The sequence below is a fragment of the Pleuronectes platessa genome, chromosome 3 (genome assembly GCF_947347685.1).
Source record: "Pleuronectes platessa chromosome 3, fPlePla1.1, whole genome shotgun sequence".
Taxonomy (NCBI): Eukaryota; Metazoa; Chordata; class Actinopteri; order Pleuronectiformes; family Pleuronectidae; genus Pleuronectes; species Pleuronectes platessa.
Genome location: NC_070628.1, coordinates 21,812,560 through 21,829,474, shown reverse-complemented (window position 1 = coordinate 21,829,474; position 16,915 = coordinate 21,812,560). Strand labels below are relative to the sequence as shown.

Here is a 16,915-nt window from a genome sequence, read left to right as displayed (position 1 = left end):
ATAGAAGATTATAAGAGATTATGTAACGCACATTAAAGGGTTAAAGGTCTCAAAGAAGTATGTTCAGACATATTTCTGCATTGTTGGAGTAGAAGAACAAGTCTGGAAGGACGTCAAGCCTCAATTGGACTGTGCCATGAATACCACATTTGTAGGGGGGTCAAATAGATGCTACCTCACCCTCGCTAGATGATGCTGCGGGTTAAAATCGTTCCTTAAGATGAGAGTGAAACTAATATTTAAATTATAAGATTGACTGTACCATGTGAGCGACACCTCACCTCTCGGCGTGGCTGCTGTCGTTATAAATGACCCGGACGCCCCTCTGAGAAGATGGTTTGTCCCGCACTCTGTCCGGCCCGAGCGCGCACTCTATTGTGACAAAGTTACGGAGAGTTGAGTGAATCCGCCGAACTGGTGAGTGGACCGTGTTTACCTGTTTGTGTTCAAGCGTCCTCTCGGTTCAATAACAACACACATGTCTTCGGTCACCGCGGAGTTCTGCGTGTGTCAGCTCGCGAGAAGCTCGTGAGGCAGGTTGACATGTCCGCAGTGTGCCGCTGCCGCTGGTCGGAGAAGCGAGTGGTTAGGAAAGTGGTTAGAAGTAGAGAAGTGCCTGATAGAGTTTAAACCGCGTCAGTCTGTTGTGTCTTTCTGACTTCACAGTTTGTTCAGCAGTGTTGTCTGCAGAAATGTGTTTCTACTTCAGTGTTTCGGTTGTGTGAGTTTTTGTTGTCTCTCGGGCAAAGACTAGGGGTTTGTTGATCCCTATTTTTACTCCCACCCCCCACCAACACACACACACACACACACACACACACACACACACTTGTCTCTCTTCAGTTTTGAGGCGATACATTTGTCATAATGCCTAACCCTCAAACCAAGTCTTAACCCTCAAACTAACTGTCTGCACGCACATACTTAAACACATACATAGATGTGTGTATATATTTGGGTTCATATACGTTTGTGTGTGTTTAGTTTGGGCCTATCTATATCAATGTATAGATACATAGATACAAATATATTTCTGTATCATAGCACACACATTTCCAGTGTCTTGGATGTTGGCAGCAGTGAACCTATAATTTGATGTGCGGTTTCTCTGAATGAAGGCCGAGTGGCATGCAGTGTTATGGCCCTCAGTAACTCTGTACTTGTGCACGTGTACTGTGTGCCTAATATATACAGCAGAGTTGTTTTAATTGAAAGCAGCTCTCCTCTTGCTTGCTCTTATTTCTCCCCTGTTAGTGGTGCTCGGTTTGGTTCTGTTTTCCCTGCCTGCTCTTTTCTTCCCTTGCACTAAAGCATTGACTTCCAGATTTTGAATCCCTCTTCCTCCTCTCTCTGTCATAGCCACATTTCACAGGGATTCAACTGTGATGCTTATCTGAAAAGATCGGGGTACTGAAATACTCGCCTCAGTGCTGTGTGTGTTTACTGTGGCTCGGTGCCGCCCTGATCCCTTTGTTAGCTTTTGTCAGCACAATTGGGAACTGTTTGCCTTGCAGTTGTTGAGAGCTGTCCGGCGTGGACAGATTCTTGCACACCCATATGCTTTGACCTTATATCTACTGATAACCGCCTTCTCTTTTGTCCACATTGCCTCACATCTTTGTGACTTTAATATACTACCCTGCTAGAAATCTTGCAGCTCTACCGTGACTTTGTCCCAAAGTCCATATTACATCTTTTGAAGCAAAAAAAAGGTCCCCAATGAACTTGTAAGTGACCCAACTTAAACCCACACAGAAACACACTGTATTCTGTTGTCCCCTGCTTGGTTTCCCAGCATATTTGATTTTGGCAGTCATGCAGCTCAACTCTGACCCCCGGTCCAGCTCTGTTGAGCGTTTGTCCCCCTCCCACAATCTCATCCCCTGCCTGTACAGTCTCAGGGGACTGCCTCAGTCTTAGTGATCTAATATTCAGACATCAAGATAAGACACAAAGCGCGGCTGAACACTCACTCTCGTATAGAGAAGGACTTGGGACTCCAGGTTTTCTGTTGTGCGTAAAGATTTTGCACAAAAAGAGATTCACTTAAAGGAATAAATGGACTAGGAAACAGGCACTAAAAGAATATTGTAATTCGACCGTTGAGTCCTCAGGTGCTGAGAAAAGAAGAAGCAGATGTGTGCAGTGGAGTGTTCAGTATAAGAAGGCCGGAAAAGATTGAGCTCAAGAGAAGGATTAAGGCTCATGGTGGCAGAATGACATTTTTAAGTCATGTAGTCAGCGTGTTGGCTGGTCTTCAGAGCTGCGCCCTGCTTTATGTAACGCTGCTGATATCATATTCACTCAGGACCAGAACCAGAAAGCCCTCCGCCTTGACTAAAAAACCCAGGTGTCTGGTGTCTAAAACACACACACACAATGTATAATCGTTACAACACGCTCTCACTGCATGTTGCTATTGCGTCAGTGCACTCTGCACACTCGCAGTAAACAGAAAAACATCCAGTTTGTACCTGTGACGTATAGCGGATGCCTTTTATCTTGGGTTTCTTGAAGTGACTATGAGTGGATACAGTCCTGTGTGAAACTGGTGTCTGGGAAAGACTGAGCTGGTTAGTGGTGAAGCAACAGATCAGTTTAAAGGGGATTTTTCTGACAAACGCTTTCATATGCAGTTTGAAGGTTAGTTGACTGTAGAACTCATGCATGTAAACAGGAAGTGTTTACGGGATTTTTGAAACTTAAGCAGAGACTAAACATTTTTATGTACTTAGACCAGTTATCCATCTCATGAAAAAATTCTAATTGCTTTCTTCTGGCTTTTTACAGAAGCGGCCAATTGATGTCTCTAGAAATGCAGTTCAGATAATTCAGACTAATTCAGCCTTTTAGCAGACAGTGCTACTTCACAGTAAATGGTCATCATTCAATACCGTTGTTTATGTCTCTCTAAATAATTGATTCTGCTGAAATACTCATAGAAGCTTTTCAAGTTTATTTTAAATTATTTCACATTATTGAGACAGTGCTCATTGATCAACAGAGAAAATACTGTAGATGAGCCAGAGTTAGCTGTATAGGCAAATGTTCATCTATCGTCCAGAGCCAGTTCTCATTAGACTTGAAAGGGTTTTGTCGCAGCCTTGATCCCAAGGAGAAGAATTTACAGCTTTAGATTGTGTTTTTTTTAGGTTTTATTAGCCACTAATGAATATCTGGATTTAATTGACCAGAAAGTCAAACACTCAACTAGTGCCTTGTTTTATGGCTTGTGTGATTTATGTTTTTAAAACCTCAGGACACGTCCTCACTGGGGCTCTGAGGAAAATGTTGTATGCAGTTGTTGCTCATAACTGTGGGCGAATTTTTGGAGCAAATTTCAGGTCATTAAAAAAACACACAAACACAAGAAGCAGCACGCTTCCTCGAAATCGTCCATATGACACAATGAATGTCACAATGCATTGCTCTGTCGCTGTCTATAAATATTCATTTCACTGGTGACACTGCACCATCTGACTCTGACCACGGTCCCCATCACAAGCGGTGCCGCAGTGGTTTCTGGACAGAATTACGTAATTCCTCATGACAAGACAACTTCACGACAAAAATGGACACCTCTCAATTCCAGTCAAGGCCACTGAATGTTAACTGCAGGAAAAAATATACATAAAGTGTTAAACAGAGCTACTCTTACATGCAAGGGTTGTTGACTATTATACATTTTTATCTTTACCAAGATAAAGGTTGCATATTAGTATGAAGTGTAAACAGGGCCTCAGGCTGGAAGTGCCACATGTATACATGACCACATAGTCATGTATTCATACATTTACTCAAAACGCTGTTTAAAACGCTGTGCAGGACAAGCAGTGACATGACCAGAGCGTTAAAATTCCAAGGAAGTTAGCTTCGCATGTTTTTTTCCCCTTCTTCCTGTAACTCGCTCATCGCCCTGCCTTTCCCCGCCTCTCTCAGGTAGAGAAAACACCATGGTGGGAGTGGATCGCGCTCTGAGCAGGTGAGGGTGTGATCCCTCAGCGATTCGTGACTGACGTCCGCACAGATCTGAACTGTCGGGGAGGGGAGAGAAGAAGAAGAATGGCCCGAAACGCTAACTTGGACCTGAACCACCCTCTCATGGAAGCTGGACTGGAGTAAGTGTCAAAGTTCGCGTCTGGCCTGTTTTTCCGGTTTTCTGTTTAGCTTGGCTGCTGTCAGCTGTCTGCTTATCTCGCGCTGCTTGAGGAGGCCGAGAGAATAGTGGACCCTGAGCGAGAGGGCGGGTCAGAAGGGAAACTGTCCCAAAGGCTTCCATGTTTTTTTCTTTTCAAACCAAAGTGAACAACTTCTAACTTCCACACCATTTTCTTCAGAGAAAAGACTGCAGTTGGCCCCTCTGTGAGTGAATGACTCCATTTGAAAACAGGACTGATTGGCCCCTGTGTGTCGCTCTTCCTGTGCTAACTTTGTAAAAGTACTAAGTCAGAGGGAACTGGACTTGTTGTGTTTTTTTTTCTTCTTGTTGTAAGACAGAGATACTGGGTGTGGTGGGCTTTGGATTGTAGATAACACAGGAAGAAGATCACACTGAAGGCAGTCTTTGAAAAGCTGTACTGCTCCCAGTCGAATGAAAATGACCTCATACTCTCCTCTTGGGTTGTTTGGTTGCTGTTTGCTCCCATGAGATTGTTTACGCCGTTGTGTTTGATCTGTAGTGTCTGTGTGTTGTTGTCAGTGACTCACAGTAAACAGAGCAGCGTGGATCTGTATTGGAATGCCTCTTTGAATCCAGATGAGCCACTATCCTCCTATTTCCTGTCATGGCATCCAGTCTTCATGTCCGTTTGTCCTCCCGTCAGGAGTCCAGTGGATGAGGAAGGGGTTCATGACTCATTCAACCAGCTGATAGAAGAGCAGAGCCAGCATGGAGGACGGTCTGATGCCTACGAGCTACAGGAGCTGCAGAGAGAACTGGACGAAGAGGGTCGAGGTACTGTGCGTTTTAAACAGCACACACAGCTGCATGTCTACATGTCAAGGGCTGGATTTATATAAGAGCTGTGTGTTATGTGATTCTAATCTGAATGAAACATATAAGATGGCTGGGTTCAGACAGCAGGTCTCATTTTGGATCGTGGTCAGCAATGTCCTCTGATTCATCCCTCCGACATTGACAAATCTAATAAAACTAATTTCTATCTATCCCTATCTTCCTTAAAAATGTCCTATATCATCTCAGTTCAAGGTTGAAGGTACAGTTTGTGAACATTGATTAGGCTGTTGTCAAACACAGGTTTTTAATTTGTCAACAAACAAAAGTGTCACAAATTTAAACATAATAAGATCCAATCATGGATTTGAGAGGATCCAAATTCCCATGCATTTGATACTGGATTTGAATTTGCTAAAATGCCGTCAAACCTTGTCCCTACATAAGATAAGATATTTGGAAATTTGTTGATAGTCGTATTGGGATTTGGTTTAAATATTCAAATTCTAATGTTTTGAGTAAAATAAAGATTTTAGATAACCATGGTCATATTTTTGTGTCTAAATATCATCTGACAATACCTGTGGTCATTCTCAACAAAATCTGAGTTTAAACTTATTGCCATATTTTTGTTTATAACTTTTATTCCACAGATATTGTGCCTTACCTGTCCAGCCCTGGACATGATCTTAGGGAAAGGAGGACACGAGGAAGAGAGGGTGAATGGGCAGATGATGAAGCCAGAGACCCTGGGGAACGCTGGTCCTCGGCCACCATGAAGATCCTGTCGTCCATGCCCAGTCGCACCATTGGTGGGTCCTGCAGGGATCAAAGCATTATGCAGAGAGAAGATGATACAAACAAACAGATATGATGATATATCATAGTGACAGAGTGGCTGTTTTGATCACGTCTCTAATGTGCAATGGACACAAAACTAATTAAAACAAAGAGAATACAAACATCTCATTGAAGACATCCAACAACCAATGAAAATGTCCAGGGCAAAATTTGTTGACCTTTTCTGGAGATCATGTCTAAAAATCGCTTTAAATATCTCAACTCATAGATAGTTGGTTATAACTTCTATCGGCTCAGACGTATTGAAGCTCAGCAAAAAGTGTCTGCTGGGAAGGAAGCTGTTTATCATAGTTCCTGAACAAATTTACATATAAAAAGATTCATTGTATAGGCAATAATGCTGTATGTTACGCGGTCTTTGAAAGTGATTTATTGTTCTTTACCTGACCACAACAGTAACTTACTGTGTCTCAGCCTCAGTGGAACATTAAATGTTTAACCCAGTTGCAGGAGTGACATGCTTCATACGTTGAGCTGTAAAAACAGACTTGTTTCGGTCGAGCAGAGTTTCATGGGGAAGCAGTTGTTGTGCGACCTTCCTGTCAGCGTCTGGGGCATGTCAGGTGCTCCATAGCTGCTGTCCGATTTACCAGCTGTGCCCCACATGATATATATTTGCTGGTTTGACTTTCAACATCAGAAATAGAAGAATAATAAGAGTAGATAACTGTTCATGATTCAGTGCTACCCCTCTGTTCTCAGCCAAGTCTACATGGTACAGTGTGCTCCGTGGTCAAAATAGTTTTCCTGTTAAAATATACTGCTTCACGCTGAACCACTTTGTTGTGTTATTTGAAAACATTTTTCAAATGAAAATTACCCACACAAGCATTTTGGCTCCGGGTCAGTTTGAATCCCCATCCATACAAAAATGCCCCAACAAAGCCTGACATATCAGTGAAGAATACATTGTGACAGCAATGTCCCAATCAGCAATGACTGTAGTGTTTACATCATTGTCTCTCAACATTTCCGCCTCTGCTTGTCCAGACTAAAAAGTTTTCAAACTAAAAAGGGGCCAGCAGTATTTCCGTACTTCTCCGTAGTGGCTCCGTGTAGACCAGGCGTACTTGTAGCAGAATTGATGCATTTACAAACGAAAACCTAGTCCTGTGGATGTAGCCATTAGTGCTGATGCATATCTGTCATATTTTGGTCATGATCTGGTCATTTCATTCCAATCTGCAGAAAGACAATAGATAGAGATGACAAATCCCGAAGCAATGTTTGCTGAACTCAGTTAAACCTTAAGCCTTTGTCTGTAACAAGTGGCAACACAATTCCCAATTGTGCCTGAAATGGTGCTGATCCCATCTCTGACCCATCTGATCCCATCTCTGACCATCAGGCCGCAGCAGGGGAGCCATCATTTCTCAGTATTACAACAGGACCATGCAGCTGCGGAGACACAAGCAGAGCCGACCCGCCATCCGGGACTTCTCACGCTCTGCCAGGCCGAGCATACGAGGCTACGGCATGGAGGACAGCACCGACGCAGAGGGTGCAGAGGGTGAGGAGGTTCACTGGCTACCATCCAATTGTTCAGACGAGTATTTACTGTGTTTGTGTGAAGCGTCATGTCACTTATCACACTCTCTATGTCTGTATGTTTTACAGTGACTAAAAGGGAACGTTTGGTGAACAACCTGCAGAACCTTTCCGTTAACGACAGAGTGAGGATGCTCCGAGCGATGCCGCTCAGTGTTGCTGAGAAGAGTGAACTCAGGTTCAAAACATCTTTGTTCTCATTATTCATTTTTTGATTAAATGTGTTTTTTGGTCTATCAGTCTAATTCCCTTTTGTCACCTCTGTCCACAGGAGGTTGGCATTGCAAAAGGAGAGACGCACATTTTCTGGAAGTCAGATCCCCTGTTGTAGTCGACTCAAATATTACATCATAATAGTAAGTTACACCACCGGCAATATTCATCTGTCTTTTGTTTCCTGTATTTATTTCCCCACAGTAAGACACAGAGTCTGTCAAACTATGATTGAGAATCTAGATACTAAACCAGTTTTAATTTCCAGAGATATCTAGTACTCATAGATTAACTTTTTTTTAAGCAATATTGACCATATTATTGTACCAGCACCTAAGCAAAACTAAATTATCTAAATTACTAACTCAATATCAAAGAATAATTTTCAATTAATCTTTTTTAAGAAGAGGAAGAGTTGTGATGTTGCTTGATACAACATTGCAGGTTTGTTAGTGTACCCTGAGTCTGTAAATGGGGGTTGGTTTTTTTTATCAAGCAAGTGTAATATCTCTGTTGCCCACACAAATACCTCAGACCCACAAAAGCTAAACAACAAATATGCGTATACTGGAATTCTACTGCTAAAAATTGTAATTAATTATTTTTATGTAAGACTTTTTTTTCTTCTTGAATACACATACACATACATTATTATCATTATTATGCTTTCACCCGAATCAATACAGTTTGTATTCTTTAAATTATTGTCATATATAAAGTCTGTTGTACTCTTGGGCTATGACAAGTACACTATATACTTTTTCCGACTGTCTCTCCCCAGGCCGTGAGACATAGCTGGTACAGCTGGCTATCCTTCCTGCACTCCCTCCAGCTGTGGCAAATGGCGCTCAAGAGAGTGAGCGGGCGCTTTGGCACAGGAGTTCTCTCATACTTCCTGTTTCTTAAGACCCTACTCTTCTTCAACCTCTTCCTGTTCCTCGTGATGGGTGCGTTCATGGTGCTGCCTCAGGCAGTGCATCCTCCAGTTCTACCGTCTGACAGACGCGCCTTCTCTGGACTGGAGCTCCTAACTGGAGCAGTAAGTAGTGTTCTGTGGTGACATATTGTTTCAAAACCTCTCTCATGCTACGAATCTCCAGACAAACTTGATGTGTGTTTATAAGCCATAAATCAATATGATGAGAGCCCAAAAACATATATCTTCTATTCTAACTGATTAATACAGAGCACTTGGGCCATATGGAGAAAAATGAAAAATGTATACTATTAAAAGATTAAAGAAGATCAAAAAAGGTTCCATTCCTTCTGCCTTCTGGATCTAAAATCTTGATTATCAAACTCATTGTTTCTCGGTAAACTATCTTTGAATATCCCACAGTTCTGCCATTGACCACTACCAAATATTTCCTTGTCCACATAAAGAGGCAATTTCCTCCAAGTCTTTTAGTTCTGATGCTTGTGGTGCTGATGAGCCAAGTATTTAGTTATTTGTGAAATCTTCATTTAATTATACCTTAACAAGATACTCCATATTCTTCATTTTAACTAAATTGAAGGGATCTTCTGGTACCTGCCATGCTCACCTTCATACTCAGTGTGTGTGCAAGAATGATTCTGCAACATTAAAGCAATCATGGTCCAAAAGGCAACTTCCAAAAGTGTGATGTAGAAACCTGAAGCCTCTGGTGCACATTCACTGGGAACTAACTTTTCTAAGTAGGAGACAGTCCAGTGGTTAAACTTTCGAAAAAATATTTGTGCATTCATAGATTCTGGATTTTTCATTGGATGAGAAGGTGTGGAAAAATATCGGACACTTTTGTATTCAAAGCAGAGCATTTACAGTATGTCATAAAACATGTCTGGAAGGGATCTTTTGGTCTAGAAATATTTCAGTATGATAATGATGTTCGTTCGATAATTTTAAACTTCACTAATTATGATAATGAAAGGCTGTCTGTTCATGTCATTTTGTCTCAGGGCTATTTCTCCGACACGGTGATGTACTATGGGTACTACTGTAACTACACCCTGCGTGAACAGTGCAGGGATGATGGTGGAGGGCAGAACATCTCTGTGTCCAATGGAACCACGCCGGACTGCCCAACTAAGCATCTGTCCTACAACATGCCTCTTGCGTACTTCTTCACCATAGTACTGGCCTTCTTCATCACTTGTATCATCCTCGTGTACAGGTATGGAGTGGTCTTTAAGAGAAGCGCGAACTCCAAACAAATCTACATCAACATCGTAGGGTTAATTAGAAGCATTTCTAATTCCAACTTGCTTTGAATGACACATCTTCTGCATGCTTTGGATGTGCAACTTCCCAACAGCATGTCCAAGTCGTTTGGCCAGAGCTTCAGAATCGACAAATCTCACAGTATCCTGGCTGTGAAGGTTTTCTGCTCCTGGGACTTTAAGGTCATCAAGAGAACATCCGTCAAACTCATGTCGGAGAATATCTGCACCCAGCTCAAGGTACATGGTACACACACACACGCACACACAAAACTCTGATTATAGTCATTATGATGGTTGTGCCAGCACCTAGCGATAGCCACGCTCACCATCAAGCGTTAACGAAAAGCATACGTGTGAGTCTAATGTTAGGTCAATGCTCAAAATGGTCCCCACAGAGATACAGGTACAAGTACACAAACACATCCTTTCCTCACCTTGTTTTCGTCTGTGTCACAAGACTTACAGGAATGTGATGATCTAAAGCATTCTTCTCCGTCCCTCCCTTAAAATATTCTCCACTCTCTCTCCCCTTCCTTCTCCTCTCTCTACAGGAGCTGTTAGCGGAGGTGAACCATAAGCATGTCAAGAACACTTTGTGCCAGAATCTGTGGAGACTGATGGTCCACTGTATAGCTTGGGCTATCTGCATATCAAGCACCATTGCCTGTGTGATCGGCATTTACTTCTTCTCTGATTTCATGCACCAGGTGAGGCGCTTTCACCAGTTCTTCACTTGGTAACTGAACATCAACTCGCTGGGAATAAAAAAGGACTGTAAACACGTTCTGTCAGTAACAGATCCAAAAGTTAATTTATGCTCAAAGAGAATAACTCCCTGCTATTACTTGTCACCATCACTGTTCCTCATTTATAATACTGTATTATCTGTAGCCAAGCGTCTGATTGCACAGTCGACAATCTGCTTTCTGTTTACACTGGCACATACACGCCCAGTTTACTTGATTGGCCACATGATACACATTTTCAGTTGCACATTAATCTTCATTCATCTCAAATCACTTTGTTACTGTTTCTGGACTGAAAGCAGTCCTGGTCTGCTAGAGTGGAGATGTAATATGACCGATACAAAGCTTAATCACTTTTGTGGACGGAGGACATTTTTCTATTGACAGCTGTGAAGTAAATGGGATCTTTAATGAACAACCACAGTATATTTTCATCCCTGTCTTCAAAACACAAAAAGTAGCAGACGGATTTCCAAGAAACGTGTTGTGAGGATGTGGGTCACTGAAGAACCGATTACATTTTGTTGTTGAGCATTTTTCAACATCTTCCCCATTTTCCCAGGGAATAATTCATTAATCTTGATGGAAAATATCTGACATATTTAGAGAATGAAATAAGGGGATTGTTGGTCGTTGGTGGAGGCAATTTCTCCATTGAGTGTCATTCTATTTATTTATTTGAAAATTGCTGCCTCGCTGGTGCCTCCTAGTGGCAGTATCGAAAAGATGCTGAACGGAAATTGAGGGAACAACCTGCAGTGACACTGAAGAAAAGACATCATCCAAATTTGTTGTTTTTGCCTCTTATCCCCACAGGACCTCCAGTACAGAGCTCGTAGTCCACTCCCCATCAAGAATCACTTGTTGGATGAGGCCAGCCTGCTGGCTCTGCCCGTGGTGGTGTCGCTCATCAACCTGCTGCTGCCCGGCTTGTTCAACCTCGCAGCCTGGATGGAGGACTATCAGTCACCCTCTGTGTGCACATATGTCGCCATCGGCAGGTACAACAGAGAAACTGTATGGAAAGACACAGAGTTAAATTTGAGGTGTAAGAAAATGCAGAGCTGTTTAGCAGTTTTCAGTCATGAACTCTGGAAAATGTCTGAATTATTGGGTCTGGACTCTCTGGAGTTTACCTTTCATAAAAGAGTTTCACTTCCTCTGATTTAAAAAATCTCAACCTGCCTACTTGTTTGCGGTGAATCCTCTTGATAATCTTTTCTAGAGTTTTTACTCTTTTGCTGTCTGTGTTTTTTAGGCACTTGATGTTAAAAGTGAGTGTTCTTATCGTCCTCTGTTACCACTGGCTGGGTCGGGTGGCCAATGAAACTCAAATGGTAATATCAATGATCAGACGCCATTGTCACCGTCACATTTTTTTGCTCAAAGCTGCATCAAGGAATATTTGCCTCATCTTATTGTTTGAGTTTCCGTTTCTGTGTGTTACTTAATGACTGTTTCTGACTCTGTCTTGACAAAGCAGTGCTGGGAGAGTTTTGTCGGCCAAGAGCTTTATCGCTTCCTGCTGATGGACTTCATCTTCACTCTGCTGGACACGTTGTTAGGAGAGTTTCTGTGGAGGTGGGTCGATGCATCAAAAAGCTCTTTGTATTTATTTCTCTTCCTCTATCTAATCTTTTGCTATTAGAGCCTCCGCGTTGAGGGATTTACTGCTCACTGCACTCTGACTTCCATTTACAACTTCATTGGCTCTAATTAACAGTGACTCATCCTATTTATTTAATTATGATCTTATCTATTTTATCCCTCTATTTTTCTCTGCTCATGTTACTTTGAGCTACTCTGCCTGTTTGGTGTTATTGTTAAGAAAAGTGCTTTATATATCTTTCTCATGGTTTTAAAATAATTTGAAAAATTTCTCTGTAGTTATTTCTCTGTTGATTTCTGTTTCTACTGCTTTGCTCCTGATCTCTGCAGGTTGTTTTCTACGAAGGTGCTGAAAAGGAAGAGGAAACCAGTTTTTGATATCGCCAGGAATGTCCTTGACCTGATCTATGGACAGACTTTAGCCTGGTACGAAACTTACAGTTAAGTTTGCATGGTAGAGCTGAGTAGAATCAAACTGTTTCTGTGCAATGATGATGAACGTTGTGTTTTTCAGGTTGGGAGTTCTCTTCACTCCTCTCCTGCCTGCAGTGCAGCTTCTCAAACTCCTGCTGCTCTTCTACATTAAAAAGGTATTTGAACTAAAAGATTTCAATTAAAAAACACAAAATATATATTTTTTTAAAGAAGTGAAAGGAGAGGAACAGTTGTGATGTTGCTTGATACAACATCGCAGGTTTTGTTAGTGTACCCTGAGATTGTAAATGGGTGCTGGGGGTATTTCCTGTAAGTTTGGTTATCAAGCAAGTGTGTTGGTTTGTGTGAAGCGCGACAGTGACAGGGAGACACACACACACAACCACAAACACACACACACATGCAGGAGTGAATTGAAGTAATATCACCCATCCCTACCTTGGAGTCAGTTTGATAACAAAATCTCTGCTGTCCTTTAGTTGTGTCAGATTTGAGTTGGGATGAAAGCAAGGACCTCTGACCTCAGCCTGTTTTTGTTGTTGTGTACCCACAGAGCAGTGTGATGATGAACTGTCAGAATCCTAGGAAACCATATAGAGTCAGCCAGATGACCACCATCTTCATCACCCTCCTCTGCTTCCCCTCCTTCCTCGGTGCCTCTGTGTGTGTCACGTACACCATGTGGAGGTATTCACACGACAGACAGTACATTAATTTATATTAAGTCACTGTGGACTTAATCATAACCGCTTAAACATTAATAGCACCCCTTTATCTTAATTGTAGGTCATATGAAAACTAAGTGTGCTTACTAACCTCATTGAAGCCATAGTGTTGTTCTATTGGAGACTCTAACCTATTATGCAGTAACCGTTCAGCTCCACTTTTGCCATAATTCAATACAATTTAATCTGACACGTCACTGTGTTGTCCAACCGAGCTGCAGCTCTGGTAGATTATGTTGTAACATTAACACTGTATGTATTCCCTTTATCTCCCAATCATTGTGACTGAGCTTTAGACGATTGTTACTGTTACTTAAGCTGTTAACAGAAATGAACTGTCAGGACAATTGGGTCCACACATTTTCCAGAGTTTGCCTTTCACATATATAGAACGCAGCAGGAGATAGTGCGGGTTAGACAACATTCAGACAAGGGGGGGGGCTTCTGTGTAGAGCATGCAGGAGGAAGGACATGACGCATTATCTCACTTTACCTTTACAACATTTCGTTTCATTTCATCCTGCTGCACTCTCACGTGAGCCCACTACCTCGGACATTCCTTAGACATTTACTTGGGGGCTGGCAATAAAACTCTCGGAAAAAGTCTGGAGCAACTTACTCAGACATTTGCATTGTCACATGCAGCCCTTCTGGATCATTTCAGGAGAATGTCTGGAGTTCAGTGCGTGTCTTGAAGCAGCACAATATTCCACAGTTGTGAAATCTCACTGCACTGTAGTGCAGTGTTGTGAAATCTGAATAAAATTCATGATTTCATGAATTGTGTTGTTCTAGATTTTAATTGAAATAAACACCAACAGTGTTTGAGCCACCAACCGTGTCACATTCACACGCTAGACTGACCATGAAATGGCCACTAACTAAGGTGCTCTGTGTGGTCATTTATAAGTGCTTATTGCTGCCATGTAAGTGATGATACACAGTGAGGCGTTTCACAAATCAAGGTCACTAACTAACCAGAGATTAATACATGGGGCTATGTGATCGTGATTCATTTGTTTGATTTGTTTGTAGTCAGTTTAATCCATATAATCTGTAATTCTGAATTCTGTAACACGCTTTACATTCTCTACCTGCAGTTTAAAAGTCTCTCGCAAGGATTTAAAACACTGGCTAAGTCATGCGTCATAACTTTGTTTGAGGTTTTCCTGGTCATGACATAATTCTCCTCAATTGCAGGGGATTAACTGAATGAACAGCGCTATTTATCTGTCCCTGAGAAGGTTCTTTTTGTGGGCTGAGAATAGAGACTTTGTACAATCCCCACATGTGTCTTTTGTCCTCAGTATCAGGCCGTCCTCGTCATGTGGTCCATTCCGTGGACTCAAAACGATGTTCCAGGCGGGGAAACGCTGGGTGGAAGAACTGGAAAAAGATAATCCCAAATTGTCCGTTCTGGCCAGGGCTCACTCTTACTTGGTGGAAAACCCTTTCTTCCTGTTTGTGGGGGCAGGAATCTTTCTGTGAGCGCACACGCACACACACACACACTCACACACACTCACAGCTCGCAGCAGCTCTGGTGTGTTTTATACATCATCAAACTGTATTATTCACTACATTATCATTGAGATACCAGAACCAGCGCTGGTTGTTCTGCTCTAATCGACCCTACCCTTTGTGTCCCTCAGGATCGTCATCTACTTCCATAGTCAGGTGGTGGATGGACAAAGGAAGATCATCAGTTTACTACAGGAGCAGATAGAAAATGTAAGATGAGTCAAGTAAGATTTATTTCTGTAGCATGTTTAAAACAACAGGAGCTGAGCCAGAGTGGTTTACAATCATAGGGAAGAAGAAATTATACAATTATATATAAGTATGGATTAAAAGAAAGTAAAAAGAGAAAGATGTAAATGAAAACTAAAATAGACATCGACAGAATCATAACACAGAATCAAGCAGAATTAAGAGCAACATTAAAAAAGTAATTTTTAATATAATATGAATTATATTATGAATATATGTTTAAGCTAAAGAAATTTTGAATTAGCAGGTTTCCCAAGATTTAATGTGGGGTGGACTCTCCCAGAATTTAGGGGCGACAACAGAAAAAGCTCAATCTCAAGAAAGCAGGGATTGAAAGGTGTTTTTAAGAGAACGATCTAAGTGACCTGACAGCAGAGTTTGACATCAGGAGATCAGTGATATAATGAGGGGCAAGGCCACTGAGAGCTTTGTAGTCAAAAGACAGTGCATACATTATTTTGATCTCTGTTTCTCATTATGTTAAAATATAAAGATATTAATAAAACAGACTCGAGTGAAAAATGTTTTCCTCTTTTTGACGTCTTCATTGTCTCTTTTCAGGAAGGAGAAGATAAAAAGTTTCTCATCACTCGCCTCCAGTCCATCCATGAGCAGAAACGAACGCCCACTCAAAGACTCTCAAGTCAGGTGAGTCTGTGATGCTCCTTTGTTTGTCTTTACTTTAGCGTCTCGTCTTCACTCGTGTCTGAAGCTTTATTTACATCGGTTTTGTTTCTTTTCAAGGACTCTTCATGTTGAAGCAGCTGCGTCTCTGGATTCTCTCATCACTGACTGAAGTCTGGAAAAAGCTTACACCCATGGGAACATAACTGGAATATCATCAGAAAGAAGCTGCAAGGAATACAGCCAAAATCAAATATATTATACGTTTGGCAGTTTTTATATTTGGAAGTATTTTTACTGGCTGCAGTATTTTAGAGGACGAACAAACAAATCAAAACTACCCGATGAAATATAGCTGTCTGCTTCCTAAGCAACCATAAGAACATTATCTGTGCATGACTGTCCACAGAAAGGATGACTGCTGAAGAGGAACTGAGAACTGAAGCAGCACATTAGAGGAAGTCAAACGGACTCCTGTGTTTGCAGTTGTTTTTAAGTTCTAAAAATCAAACTGAGCACCTGTATAGTTATGAAAATCTTGAAACTGATATTGCCAGCTCAAAAAGATTTCAAACATCTCCTGTAGAAGCACTTTCATACTGACTGTGAACATTTTTTTATCCTTTTGATTTTATAAATAACCTTTTGTCAGTATCCATGTTGTAGGTAAGCTTGTTGTTGTAGGTGTGAGGAACTAAACTATAAATGTTTTTTATGAATTTGTTTTTTTAAGTTGATAACTGCAACCTTTTTTAATTAAATTATCTTTCATGATATTGGTGTGTATTTGCATTTTTTGTAAAGTGTGGGAACAGCTACAGCACAATAAATTATTAGTAACAAACTCACTCTTAAAAACAGTATGAACATGATATGTACTGTTAGCATACAGGATTTTTTTTTTTTACAAACATGCAAATAAAAAAAATTCTTGAGACATTTATCTAACTGTACGTTAAATAAAATATATTTTCAGTCGAAAAATAAATACACAAGCACCTTGAAGTGGCCTGAAGGAGAATTTTAGAGTAATAAATCTTAAATCTGTGTTACTTTTATTTGTAAATATTACCCATTAAATTATTTTTTCAAAATGAGAAAAAGCAGCATACTTGGTGGATGGTGGAAACAGCAGCACCGAAGATGGATTTGTGATTGTGATTTTGAGAGAGGACAGAAGAGAGCACCAAATCCCCACAACACAGACTGAGAGGTGTTTTCAGGCC

General features: G+C 41.2%; 1 protein-coding gene across 4 annotated transcripts; it reads left to right on the top strand.

Moving 5' to 3' along the window:
• The first annotated feature begins 278 nt into the window (after positions 1–278).
• Positions 279–16,465, top strand: tmc6b (transmembrane channel-like 6b). Of its 4 annotated transcripts, none has more exons than XM_053419720.1 (21): positions 279–417; positions 3,940–4,118; positions 4,824–4,954; positions 5,608–5,766; positions 7,164–7,325; positions 7,433–7,541; positions 7,635–7,719; positions 8,358–8,615; positions 9,518–9,732; positions 9,874–10,018; positions 10,333–10,488; positions 11,344–11,528; positions 11,786–11,864; positions 12,011–12,108; positions 12,466–12,561; positions 12,650–12,725; positions 13,124–13,257; positions 14,603–14,779; positions 14,948–15,026; positions 15,627–15,713; positions 15,810–16,465. In XM_053419720.1, the coding sequence occupies exons 2-21, from the start codon at positions 4,063–4,065 to the stop codon at positions 15,822–15,824; spliced, it is 2,502 nt and encodes an 833-aa protein (XP_053275695.1). In that variant the 5' UTR covers positions 279–417; positions 3,940–4,062; the 3' UTR covers positions 15,825–16,465. The 4 variants fall into 4 exon arrangements, with proteins under 4 accessions (XP_053275695.1, XP_053275694.1, XP_053275693.1 ...); XM_053419719.1 differs by having other exon boundaries at positions 12,008–12,108; XM_053419718.1 differs by lacking the exon at positions 279–417 and having other exon boundaries at positions 3,978–4,118; positions 4,700–4,954.
• The last annotated feature ends 450 nt before the right edge of the window (positions 16,466–16,915 follow it).

What these genes read in the sequence shown, in the direction of transcription:
- tmc6b (XM_053419717.1), top strand. An exon ending in TCAAATATTACATCATAATA is followed by an intron (nt 7,720 to 8,357) that starts GTAAGTTACACC and finishes GTCTCTCCCCAG; the next exon opens with GCCGTGAGACATAGCTGGTA. An exon ending in TGTATCATCCTCGTGTACAG is followed by an intron (nt 9,733 to 9,873) that starts GTATGGAGTGGT and finishes ACTTCCCAACAG; the next exon opens with CATGTCCAAGTCGTTTGGCC.